The sequence below is a fragment of the Mesitornis unicolor genome, unplaced genomic scaffold (assembly GCF_000695765.1).
Source record: "Mesitornis unicolor isolate BGI_N332 unplaced genomic scaffold, ASM69576v1 scaffold23466, whole genome shotgun sequence".
Lineage (NCBI taxonomy): Eukaryota > Metazoa > Chordata > Aves > Mesitornithiformes > Mesitornithidae > Mesitornis > Mesitornis unicolor.
The window spans coordinates 652-14297 of record NW_010193272.1 but is presented as its reverse complement, the minus strand read 5'-3'; the positions used below and the strand labels follow the sequence as shown (position 1 = coordinate 14297).

The window sequence follows — 13646 nt, the reverse complement described above, 5'->3', positions numbered from 1 at the left end:
GTCTACTAAGAACCAAAGAAGACATGAAGAGACAGAAAATACCATCTCTTCTCATCTATTTATTTCACATAGGTGCAACACTTTGCGGTAGGTTTTAGCTCTGTTTTTTTATGAAAAATAACAATACAATTGTTACTTATTTTTTAATATAGGTAATGAATTAATTAAAACACTGCTTATTAAAGGTAAAGAATCAATTTGGGGTAACGTAAGACACTCCCAAAGCAAAAGATGAGTGTTTGGAAGATGGCTGCATGGATCGCCATGGCCATTGAGCACTTTGAGCACCCAAGCTGTTACCTGCCAGCATTTCTGCCCCATGGCTCGGCTGGTGGAGTGTGCCGTGTGACTGATCAGCAGGCAGTAGCTGAGAGTTTGTACTGAAAATAGTTTGAAGTACATTGATTGAATTTGCACTGGGGTAACTGAGGAAAAGTCATCCAGGTTGCCCTGATGAGCTGAGCTGGAGAGGGCATAAAAATTTCTGAGAAGACGGCTGCAGCTGAACACTCGCTATAAGCCTAACAGGATGTCTGACCTTGGCCAAGAAGATCCATGTGATGAATACTAAGTTAATGCAGTAAGTTTTCAAAAAGATTAATTTAAAATTTAAAATTTATCTTCCTTTTTTCTGTCATGGTACAACCACTTGGCACTATGTGAGGTTATTGCTAACCTGGGTCAATGCAACATGGCACTATGAATGTTCAAGTGAGTAGCAAGCTGCAGCTCAAAAGGTTTTGAGGTTGAAGGTGGTGCTTTTGGAAATGCAATTGAAGCCTAGGTGCTAAGCTGGTGGTTAGATGCTTACTCAGGATATCTGCTTAAACTGATTATAAGGTCAAAGATCAGTGCTCTCCGCTATAACTTTGATTAAACCAAATGAAGAGCCTTGCTGTCCGAGAGACTCACTTGGTAGGTATGTGCTGCCTGCCAGAGCATTTTTTTGTCAAGGATAAGGTGGGGCAGAAATATAATTATAAATAAGATTTAATTTAACTTCTTCATTTGCATTTGTGGGCTTTAGGTTTTACAGAACAGGAAACAGTAACGGGCCTGTTTTCCAAGGATTGCATCCTCCCTTGTCCTTTCCCACCTGGACACGATGAAGTAATTTACTGGAAGAAAGGCAACAAAAATGTGCACACCTACTACTACCAGAAGGATTGGCCAGATAGACAAGACCCAGATTATAGACACAGAACACATCTTTTCCATGAGAACATTCGTAGTGGAAACGCCTCTTTGAAACTTAGTAACTTGACTGTGACTGATGAGGGCTCTTACAAATGCTATGTGGGAACACAGCAAAATAAAACAGAAGTGGAAGTCACACTGCGTGTAAAAGGTCAGTAAGACATCAGAACTGCTTGGATTACACCAGTGGAAATGGGCTTACACCAACAGATTTTTCTTGTGTTATTTCTCACATGAAATCAAAATCCTCCAACCCAAAAAGGCACCTTTTGGGCCTGATGGTGTTATCAAACAAATAATTTTCTCTGGTGAAATGTTGTAATGTGAGTTGAAAAATTACAGTGCAGCACTTGTTCGTATAACCTACTAAACCGTGTTTTCTAAGTGGTAATTAGATAGTATACTTGAGTTTTAAAACATTATATGGCTTCTCAGAACAGTACAGATTCTGACACTGACAGTAAGTAATGCTATGCTTTCTTCTGAAATCAAACACAGGTTAAATTTTATTCTCAGTTATGTTATTCTCCCCCATGTTATTTCAAAAGACTAGTCACTTCAAGTTAAAAAGGATTTTGAAAGCCATGATTCTTAAAAAAATTTTTTCTTTATTCTACAGTTTCCCCTTATTATGCACTGGAATACCAAAAGACACACGAAGGAAGGATGCTGAAGTGCTATGCCTTTCTCACTTATCCAGCACCACATATATCTTGGGTACAAGGCAATACATCCATCCAAGAAACAGATCGGCAGGAAACCAGGGATGGAGTTCTCTATTCTCTCAGAAGTGACCAGAACATTATAAACACATCGGATCCTTACCGCTGTCATATTCATCTCCCTCATGAAGAGTGGACTGCTGAATGGGAGATGCAAGGTAGGCATGAATAGAAGTCTCCTCCTGCATCATTACTGAATGTCACAGCTGGTTTCAAAGCCAAAAGAAATACAGTGTTTCTGCAGTGGGGTGACACAGATATGGGATGGTCTAAAAGGATGTGCATTCCTCTTTGAAACTCATCTGTTACAATTACAAGGCAGCATATGTCCAAGAAGTAGGGATGAGAGGGGATAGCTCACACTTCTGTAAGTTAGCTTTGCTCTGAACGCTTTTTCCGTATCAGTTTCAAGTGGAGAGTAATAATCAAACTTTACACTCTATCAAGAAAAGAATGAACTTGGACAAGATACATAAAAACCTTAGTTCCTTTCACTGAAACATTTTGAAAATACACTACTTTCCTTTTCCTTATGTAATGGCAGTGTGGACTACAGTTTTATTTGTCCTTACGGTTTTCAGCCTCTCATGCACAAACCAAGTGTAGTTACACCATGTCAAAATAACGTTTTAGTTTCCTCCCTAGCAGACTGCCAGCCACCACAGCCTCCTCTGTTCTTCCTTCCTTTGCAGCAAATCTCTGCTATTAAATTGATAGTTGTGCTATGGTAATTATTTGTCTTATATTAGCATTTTATACATTAGCTATTAGTTCCACTTGCCTGCTCTTTCCTTACCCTTCTTTTTTTTAAAAAAAAAAAAAAGCTATTCATTAATAGTAAGTGTTCCACACAGACAGGCAAACCATTTAAGTCCACCATAGCTGAAAGTTATTTCTAACTACATACAATCTTTTTATCCTTTTAATTAAATTACGTTGTAACAGTTTTACCTTTTTGCTTTAAATGTGCAGGTATCTGATTAGTTGCATTTTCTCTCTGCTCCCAACGTGGAATTTCGTGCTGCTTTACACAGTAACTTAGACTAGGCTGAATCACTTTTATTAATGAGCTTCCCAATTAGAAGAGAAATAGGCAAATGAAAACAAAATAATTTTCATAGATGTAGCTAATACAAATTAGATTTTTTATTTTTAATGTAAGATAGGTTTGCTTTTAAAATCTTCACATGCTTCTGGAAGCATACTGTGATGTTTGATGTGTTATAAAATAGTGAATATTATATCAAAATAGTGAAATATGTTTTTATATTTGTCCGCGGTAGTATCAGGCTTCAGGAAAAAAAAAAGAAGATGTCTATGTAACCTCCTCAGTATTTTCCAAAAAAATTGCAGAGGATTCTTCAATTATCTGTTTCAGACCAACTGTCTAACGTGGAAGGAAATAGCACTGCGATTCCTTGTGAATACAGCAACAACACTGCAAATACTGAAGGTTTCAGTGTTGTTTGGACACTAAACAGAAATGCAGTGATCTCAGTCCTGGCCTCCTTCAATGGTACATTCTACTCTCACCAGCCTCGAGTCCGGCTTAACCAAGATGACTTTTCACTGATGTTCTGTGATCTTATTACTGATGACAGTGGAGAGTATCTGTGTAATATTTCAACGCCTCACTACACAAAACTTACTGTGAGAACTTTGCAAGTTGGTAAGTTGTTGCTCCTTCTGTTTCAGAGGGTGGGGACCAGTGAGGGGAATGCTGAGCCAAAGGGTCAATCAGAAATTAAAATACTGAGAAAAATCATCTTGTGTAAGATGATCTACCCACCTATAGATGGGTAGAAGAGATATTTTATTGTTGTTGTCCCAGGCAAAACCTGTTACCTAAGTTGTATTTATTTAAAGACTTAGTTTCTCTTTTTCAATCAGCAGCTTGCTGTGGTAAAAGTTTCAAAATCAGTGGCTGCCCTCAGTTGCCATTGACTGCTCTCGGAGCAGAATCATGTCCTAAATGCTCCACTAATAGCAAATACGGTCTTTAAAGGTAGCAGGGAGATGAAGGGAAGCCCACAGATGTGGTATAAATTTGCGTGCAGAAGAAATCTTGTAGAGGAAACTGCACAGTTGTTATTTTCAAAGCTTTAATTCTGCACAGCAGGCCTTTTTTAGACCTGGGAATATAGATGTTTATATGCATGCCTGCATTTTTATCAACTGTGGTAAATTTCCCGTTATGAAGTCTTAGTTACAGTTATTTCATTGTCTCCACTTTCAAGGAGACTTGCTGATTAACTTTTCTGTCTATTGAAAACTCTTACTGAAGATTTTTTTAAAAATTACTTCGGCTTTCTAAAATTACAGTGCAAACAAATTACAGATCTGTTGAAAAATAGTATGCTGTTTGGGATGCAGCCTCCTTAAATCTCAGTCCTAAGGGAGGAGGAAAAAACCCAAACATTCAATCAGTAGCACATAGGCATTTTACACAATTAAATATCATTGCCTGAAAGATTGAGAACTAACATAAGGCACCTCACATGTTTTTCTTAAGAAATAAAAGAACTTGAAGTAATTGAGTGGGACATGAAAAATAGAAGCAACATAGCTGAAGAGGGTGTAGAATAAGTGATAATAACTGCATGTGTTTGTCTTCATTTCTCCCCCATTCCACCCCCCCTTGATCACTTAGTTTTAGCCTAAAAACTTGATGTAGGATGTGTTTTGAATGGCAGTGGCTTTATGCAACTGGAAGGAGGGGAGTTAGGTTAAAAAACCAGTAAAGTCAGACAAACACACTTCCTGGCAGCTCAAATCCCAGCATGGCCTTCCTTATCCTGTAAACCTAATATTGTGCCTCTGACGTGGAGAGGATGGGACAACTCTCATTAACTGATGCTTCTAACTTATGTTCACAAATCCATCAGCCTCCCTGTACATTTATGGGAGACAGACACATGCATCTGTCCAGTCTTAATATGTTCTGGGTCATTCTCTGCAAAGGCCTTTCTCTAGCTGCTCTCTGCAGATGGATCTTATGATAGCCATAGGTGATACAAATCCCCTCTTTAGTGGCTAAATTACTGTGCTGCTCACAGCATTTTCCTACTCGTGGACCAGAAATACATTATACAGAGCAGAGAAGATACTTCCCAGAGAGATCAGCATCTTTGTGGCAGCACAGGCTGAAAGCAGATAAGCAGGTAGAGGCAGCAGGGCATAAGGGAATGAGCAAGATCAGCACATTGGATAGTGGTCATAGCACAGCAGCTGCTCAACCGTCAGAACGATTTCCAAGTGCCACTGGAAAGGAGTCTTTTAAAAAAAGTGAGATGAATTTATGATTATTTCGGAGGCCTTCCCCTGTGTAAAGAAAGGCCGCAGCTTAAAGCTGTTCTACCAGAGGAACTGATAAGATGAAAAGATAAGTTGAAAAGATTTTGCAACAGAAATAATGAAATCTGTGATCCAGGCTGGGTACCACTTACTGAGTTGTTCTACTGGAAATCAGCAGTACAGTTAATGGCACTGAGCACTGGAGGCAGTGTTTACCATACTGGGCTGTTGATTGTTTTTAAATGGGACTTGTATTAAAAGCTCATCAAATCATATTACATGAGAACCCATGAAATTTTGTATCAACACAATTAAGTAAAATAATCTGCTTCCAGCTATCCACACTGGAGTCATTAAAATATCACTTGAAGGTCTTATAGCATAAGTGGAGTAACTTGAATATTATTGTATTAGCAACATTAAAAAAGAGGCTGAGACATACTACTTAAATCATAGCTTTTAGATTATAAATAAGAGAGAAAGCATAGCTTTGATATACTTACTGAACAACAGTGAACATTTAATTTGCGGCATGAAGCACTTCTGTTAAACTTTTTGGAATTTCTATTTTTAAAGAAAATTCAGGTAACATTGGGAAAATTGTGCTAGGAGTGATCACTGCAGTGGTGGTAGTAGCATCAGTCTTCTTCTGCGTCTTGTTCAAGGTACGTACAATCATTAAAGGATTTATTTTTAAAGGTACTGTTAAGCTTAAATCCAGACTGGAATGTTTGACCAAAACATTTGATTTTCATACGTTAAAGCATACAAAAAAGAGGAAATGTAGGATTATAAGTTTCAGCATAAATAAATTGTCCTCATTCTTGCTATTTTCTATGTCCAGAAGGCCCTTTTGGTACACCTATACAGTGGTATTTTGGTTCTAACAATGTTAACATGCTCTTTTCTTGACCAGATTCTCTCCTGTGCTCTATCAAAAGATGAAAAGGTTAATTACCCTTCACAAACACTTTCTGATAACTTGCTTTAAAAACAATCAAACGAGTTAATTTTCTCTCACTTGTGTTTAAGACTAAAAAAACCTCAAACCAAAACATGAAGTCTCTCAAACAATACACATGCCTAGTATTCATTAGTGCCCAAATTACTATTTCATTTATATCCAACATCAAACCACACCAAACTTCAGTGTGAGAAGTTATACTACTTCCTTTGTTTAGGAGACTGTTATAATCATATGGTTCCTGATCTCATCTTTCTACACATCTCTCCTATATATTAGAGTACAGCATCTTCAAGTAGATGCATTTTATTCTTGTGCATTTGTAATAGGCTGGCTCTGTCTTATAGTATTATGTCTCCTTCCCTTGCAGCTGTGCTGAGTATCCTTAAAAAAAGAACTTTAGCTCTTAGTCCTTAGGGTACATCTTTCTGTGTCTGACAATACAGTCCTATCCAGAGAGAGAGAGATCTTCAGACTCCATGTGCTTTAAGATTTTTGTTGCAGCCTGAATTTGATAAGCTTCAGGAGATGTTTTACAATGCTTACCATGAGGTTCAACAACAATACACCAGAAAGACAAATCTAAAATGATAGAGTCTCAGTCTTTCTTTCATTTTCCTCTCACTTAGAGATCCACTTGCATTCTTCTTATTAGTCAGTTTTGATGATAACGTGCTTTACAGATGTTAACACATTTATAAGATGCACCTGTTTGATTTAAATAATTTAAGCAAGATTAATTTATCTTGGGACCTGTTGAGACCTTTAACATCGTAATCAAAGGCAGTGGAACAGTTTACGGGTTAACTCAGCTCTGGTTATATTGATGGAGGACTAGATGGAAGAAACAGGAATATTTCTGCAGCTTTACATGGATGTTTATTTTACTCAGCTATTGTTAAAATGGAAAATACTTATCTTTATAGTGAGTGTGTCTTGTTCAGTTCCAACTAGAAGATTAATTTTACACATCTGTAGTTCTTACAAACATTTTTGTTTTTACTAGAAATGCAGAAGAACAGAAAACATACAGGAAGAAAATCCCTCTGTGCACGTGGAAATGCTGCTGGAATGAATCACAAAATCATAGAATGGTTTGGGTTGGAAGGAACTTTAAAGCTCTTCTAGGTCCAAGCCCCCTGCCCTGGACAGGGACAAAGCGTTCCTTCACCTTCCCTACTGAGTTACACTAGAAGAGCCACATGGAAATGTGATTACTGAGCAAGAGTAACAAACAACTGAACTGACATGGGAAAGAAAAAAAGTCAATTGATGCTTGTATGTGAGGAGTTAGCATGAAAAATTGGTATTTAGATATCCTAAAGGGACAATGAAAAAGTTTCCACAGAAGAAGATTCAGTTTTGAGGGAATTTTTTTTTTCAGTTTAAGGGAAGGAGAGGTCTTACTGTTTTGCACTTCATTGAACTTAATTTAGTATTTTAATATGAAGCAAAGACAATTTCTAGTGGAAATGGAAAAGATTTACGAGATCACCCTATTTTTGAGCCACAGGCAGTCTTAATGGGATGTGTCCCTGTGGCAGATACACCTGACCTGAGAAAAACCCAACAAAAGCAGTGCCAAAGCTGCTCGCCCTGGTGGTGCCAGGACTTTCCTCCCCATCTCCCCATCATGCCCCGGTTCCTGTCTGGTCCACACAACGGGGGTCAAAGGCAGGGAAGTTGGAGTCCTCAGCCAATACATGACCATATTTTGACCACAGATCAGATTTGACCAGGGTATAAATGGGGCTCTGCTGGAGGGCACATTTGAGTCTGTCCTCCTTGAAGCAGCGGGTCTGCAGTCAGAGACTCTCCCCTTGAGTTGGGATGGTGCTTAAGGCTAAGAGCCCCCCCTTTGTTAGGTGAGTGCCCATTTTGGATCATCGGGCCTAAAGCTTAAGAATTCTTAAGTCAGGTCTGTGTGATAATATTCCCAACCAGCATATCAAACCTGTAATTTGGCTGCTCGATTTCAGTTAGATTAAAAAGTCTGTTTGAGTTCATTATTTGTGCATAGTCATTTTGGTGCATTTCTGTGAGCTCCCTCCGCAGCATCTTCTATGTCTCTTCTGCTGCTGGCAAACAGAAGTCCTTTGGCTGGTAGTAGTGGAAGCTTCTAAACTGATGGCTCACGTGAGAAAGTTTACTTTCTGCTTTCCTACAAAACTCATATGGACTCCAACTGGCAGCACAGATAGAAGCTGGGCTATCCCAGTTTTAAGGGCTGTTCCCCTGCACAGGTTTAATTTGTGCTGCTTTAGCAATCTGCACATGAAATGCATGAGGTTGTGAAGCATGACTGGATTTGCCCTTGGTTTTGATTTTGTCAGAGATCTGCCAATTAGGATTTGTTCCAACATAATGAAGTGGGCTGTTGGCAAGCTGTAATCTTTTATTGATCCCTCGGGCTTGGCAAAACAGAAACACAAGGAATGAATGGAATACACAATACAGTCTCATTGGATTTTCACTTGATGTTTATTTCTGTAAGTGCTTATTTTTTTTCTACATCTGCTTTCAGTTGTGCCTGATTATATCAAGCATCTTCTCATATCTGACAGCTTGGACTGTACTTATTCCTCTTCATGAACCTGAAATGCAATTGCGATAGTATACAGCTGTTAAAAATGGAAGTGTTAAGGGGGTTTTAGAGTGAGTTCACAAATAAATGACAAAAGCTTCTCTTCACTAATGCTTCTGCTCCCTGGTATGACCACTTTGTATCTGGAATAGACTGGCACCAATCTAGCCAGCCTTTGTCATCTTACTTCAGATAACAATATAGATTTCTTGTCCTCATGCTAGAGTATATATCCCTTTGAAGACAGATGACTTCTATGCAACCCTGTTTCAATAGATAGTGATGTTTGTTCTGAATCACATACACTTTCCAGAGTTTCCAGGAACATGGGTACTAGCAGCAGTAGACAAGGTATTTCTAATGCTACATGCTTAAAGCAATCTCTCCAGTGCCTTTCTTTTCCCAGAGGAGATGTGTCATGACTTATTGGGACAGCACTTGCTGCCTGAACATATCTCCTGGCAGCTGCTGCCATTACTGCCACAAGTCCTTTTTTTTTTTTTTTTTTGTGGAGTTGACACCTCTGTGTGTACCATTGAGCTCATCTTTTGACTCTGCTGTAAGCCAGGGCTGCTACTTTGCCAACACCTAATTCATCTAATAAAAACAGACATCCACTTTTCTATGCCTTTTCCATATTTGAGACAGAAAGAGGGTACTAGTGAAATGCAGGGAATACACAGCAGTCTTAAGAGTATTTTAAAAAATAAATTACTCTTACAGTTTACCTGTTTTGTCGTCTTGTGTGATGCCATGGCTTTATGCAATTGTATGTGGTGGCTTTTTTTCTAAGTACTGCAGTCATTTAAAGGAAAATATGTGGAAATATTTTACCCTCAAAAGCTTCAGAACTTGTGAGCTTCAGATGCAGTACTGCTTTCATCATACATAAATGCCTGAGAGACCAGATCTTCATCTAGTTATAGTGTAGCTCTGCTCTAGACGGTGGAGTTGCAGTCATTTATATCAGTTAAAGGTGACTTTATTAGTCCAACACAAACACAGAAATTGGAGTATTTCCTTCCATAGAATGGTGGATACAGAGAGAACAGGAAGGTGTTGGGATCAAATGTGATAAAAATTCCAAAATTATGCAGAAATGTTTCTTTTATCTTTCTTGACTCAGGAGCTGTTACCCCCATAAAACTTATGTGACATTAAGCATGGGAATTTGTGTTACACTTGCAAATGAATTAGATAAAAGCAAGGACCCAGCTCCTCTTTCTATCACTCCTACAAGTAACAATCTCACTCCTACTTGCCCAGGTTGCCATGAGGCAAGCATAAATAATAAAAGGTTTCTTTTGGTTCCATACCAAGTTCTGGGCACCTTTTAATTCATCAGTATTACTCCACTACCATTCTGCTCAAGTGCAAAACACCACAAATATATTTCTAATTACTGCTGACTTCCTAGCACTTAAGTGACTAATAACTTATATTTTCTTTTCATTCACCTCTTCAAATCAATACAAGTTCATGGAAAGAGCAATGTTAGAATATCTGGCAATCTGCTACTGTAGTAATCCCCAGGCTGTGTTACATACATAGAAATCTACATCATCAGAGGGAGAAAAAGATACAGCTTTTTAATATCGTTTGCAAAAAAAAAAAAAAATCCAAACCACCAATTCTAGAAACTTCTGGCTGCGGAGCATAGAGGTTAAGTGACAACATCAAGAGGACAGAGAATTCATTTTACCTAAGCATTGGATTGCTGTCCTAAGGGCTTACATTAGTGTTAAAATAAAGGGTAGGCTGAAACTAAAAAGTGTATTATTTCAACATCCATCTATTCTAGTCCACATTACTTTAGGAGATGTAATAGACCTTCCTGCATACATAGCATGCACTACTGTGTATTTAACTGTCATGTTTACCCCATAACCATACCTTTTTCATGCCAATATCTCTTGACTTGCTCCTCAGCTTATTAACTTGAGATTCAGCTATTTCAGCCCTTTCTTCAGCATCATCCAGATCATGTTGCTGTTTTCTGTACTTCGAAAGGTAGAGATTGGCTTGTGCTTCCTGGTGAGAGAAAACAGTGCAGCTGATTTCCTCCTATCCATGTGAAACAAAGCTTTCCATCTCAAGTGGGTAGAAGAGTGCTCAGCACGACTACTTAACAGCTGTATGGGAGCCACTTGCCTCCTGGAGAGCTGAGATTGTTGTTTTACAGAGTTGATGTTTCCAGTGGCACTCTCCATGTTAAGTGAAGCGGGAGGCTCTCAAGATGCCTCCTGAGGGACTAGGAGGAAAAAAGTCTTTCCCGTTCCTTCCCTTGCCCTCTTCCCTTGCAAATTATACTGCAGTCTTAAGATAAAATTGAATACCTTTTCTTAAATATAATCAACACATATGCTACGCATTATACTTTACTTTTTGTATATTATAAATACATTTATACATACAAGGTTTATATGAATAGAAATACAAATATTAATACACACACAAAATTTGTATTTGTACTAAAAGCTTCTGTGGATTAAAGATTGTGAGTTTAGGACAACAGATTTCTCAAAGGTAAAAGGGCTCAAATAGTTACTTACAGCTTCCTCTGCTTGGTGCTTGTAGCTCTTCACTTTTAATTGTAGCTTGTCGATCAGATCCTGCATCCTGGCCAGATTCTTCTTGTCTTCTTCTGACTGCATCAAAACACCATTGTTTGGGTTGACAGTGTAAAAAAGGCCTAAAGCACCTCCCACAATGAAATAGGTATGGCTGACATATGTATAATTTTAGGAAGATACAGTTCAAAATACAAACAAGCTATATTGTGATCGCCCTGATGTATAGATTAGAAAAATTTCTAGAAGTTGATTGAAGATGTATGTAAGCCTGGAGGGTGAGAACTAAAAGAGAGTACACTCCAATTTTTTATATATATATATGTATGTATTTATATATGCAAATTTATATATATATATGTAAATATCTATATGTATACGCATACATATATATGTGTGCACACTTTCAGAAGTATACGCATAAACACACACAGAGTTCCTTGCTCAGGGGTGAGGAGCACTCCTGTCATCATAGAGTGTGTCATTATTTAGTTAGATCTATGGGCGGACTTTAAATATATGTAAATTCTATATGTAAAAATCTTTTTTGGAGGAATTTCTGGTAAAAGGAGACAGGTTTAAGCTGTCACAGTCCATAAACAGAAGGACCAGCTAATTCTATCTGCCTATACCGGAGCACTGTATACTCAGAAAACAACCTTCAGCTTCTGCATAGCGAAAGACAGAGTAAAACAACAGGTAGGAGGCTAAATAATCTCCTAAAGCAGATGGATGGGATTATCTCCTTAAGAATGCTGTTGAAAGCAAAAGAATCACTGCTCTGTGCTGAAGACCTTTCTCAAAAGGCAAGCAGCAACAGCAGCTGTTAGCAAACCTGCGAGAGGCTCAAGACTAGACCTTGCTGCTCAGCAGTAGGTGACAGAGCCCTCAGACTAGGCAACTCTACACTGATGCATTAGAGTCAACTAAATCCTTCTGGCTCTTTTTTGCAACATCAGCTGAGAGGCAGCTGTGCTCTTTCTTCTCTTGCAGTATGAATAGTCATCTAACCCTGCTCCATATTAATATTGTGCTAAAACAGTCCAAATCCCAGCAATAGAGGCTTTCTAACATTAGTCACAATGAGTCAAGCGAGATGATGGTAGCCTTAGGGAGATGTTCCTCTTCTCCCTAGAGCTTCCTACAATCAGGAAGTTCTGCATAATGCCATCTTTCATCCTTCATCCTTCACTGAGGCACAGAGGCAACTTACAACACTGGGAGAACACATTTCTTTCCAGGGACCTAGTGGTTACTGCTATCTTCAGCATACCTGGTAAGTCAGCTCTTTTATGCGCCTCTCAAACTTGCGGGCTCCTTTTTGGGCATCTGAATTGCGACGGAGTTCATTCTCGAGTTCATTCTCCAGCTCACGAACCTGCAAAAAGGAAAACCCCTTGCCATTATGCTACATATATAAAGCAGCAGATAATTTGGTTCACAGTTCAAGAAATGCTCGTTTTCTCAGCATCTCCACAGAGCTAAATTTCAGGAACAGATCAAAATGTCATTTTTCCATTCTGCTTTTTCATAAATATATTTAAAATGCAGCAGCAAATGTGCCGACATATGCAAAGCCAAAAAATGTAACTGAAGCAAGTGTCACAGAAGCTTTTCCTGGTTTTAGGTGTTGGGTTTTTCTAATTATTTTTTTAATCAAGTGGTTGGTCATCTGCTGTGCTACAACAACTCATTGTAGCTGAATGATGAAGGGTAAGTATGCATCCAAGAACTGCTCACATTCATTTTATGAAACAGAGGAAAGCGTTCATACTATCCGCTATTGGCCTGTATGAATTTACCAGGCAGCCCTAGGGCACCTACCACGTCCCAGTTCTGTAAGCAGAAGACAGTGGTCTGAAGTTGGATCACAAACTTACCCTGGATTCCAGTTTCTGGATCTGCTTCTTGCCACCTTTCAGGGCTATTTGTTCTGCTTCATCCAGTCGCTTCTGGAGGTCTTTAATGGTTTGCTCCATGTTTTTCTTCATTCTCTCCAAGTGAGCACTAGTATCCTGCTCCTTTTTAAGCTCCTCAGCCATCATTGCTGCCTGAAAAATAACCACATTTTACAGCAGCTCTCTTATGCTATTAAATTATGTCTCAGAAGTAATGGTGGGAGATTGATCTTGGATTATCCACTACTTGGATCATTCACTGTACCCAGAGCTCTAGAGAATATCTTGTGTGTGCATATCTTACCTGGACAGAGAAAATGCAAAGGCAGAAGAGCCTTGGAGGCTTTTTTTCCCCTTCAATTCTAGTGCTGTGGTTTAGTTTCCCCCCACCTTTTTATTTTTCCTTTAGTATCTGTG

General features: G+C 38.7%; 2 protein-coding genes across 2 annotated transcripts; one reads left to right on the top strand and one right to left on the bottom strand.

Moving 5' to 3' along the window:
• Positions 1–264: 264 nt before the first annotated feature.
• On the top strand, positions 265–6768 carry HHLA2 (HERV-H LTR-associating 2). The gene is made up of 6 exons (XM_010187406.1): positions 265–373; positions 1028–1348; positions 1817–2077; positions 3298–3588; positions 5790–5878; positions 6682–6768. The coding sequence occupies exons 1-6, from the start codon at positions 265–267 to the stop codon at positions 6766–6768; spliced, it is 1158 nt and encodes a 385-aa protein (XP_010185708.1).
• A 1874-nt stretch (positions 6769–8642) lies between these two features.
• LOC104542935 (myosin heavy chain, cardiac muscle isoform-like) lies at positions 8643–13382 on the bottom strand (the record flags this gene model as incomplete). The annotated part of the gene is made up of 5 exons (XM_010187404.1): positions 8643–8771; positions 10655–10792; positions 11314–11409; positions 12605–12709; positions 13212–13382. Coding segments are annotated over 5 exons (528 nt in total), but the record flags the coding sequence as incomplete, so codon positions are not given.
• Positions 13383–13646: the final 264 nt, after the last annotated feature.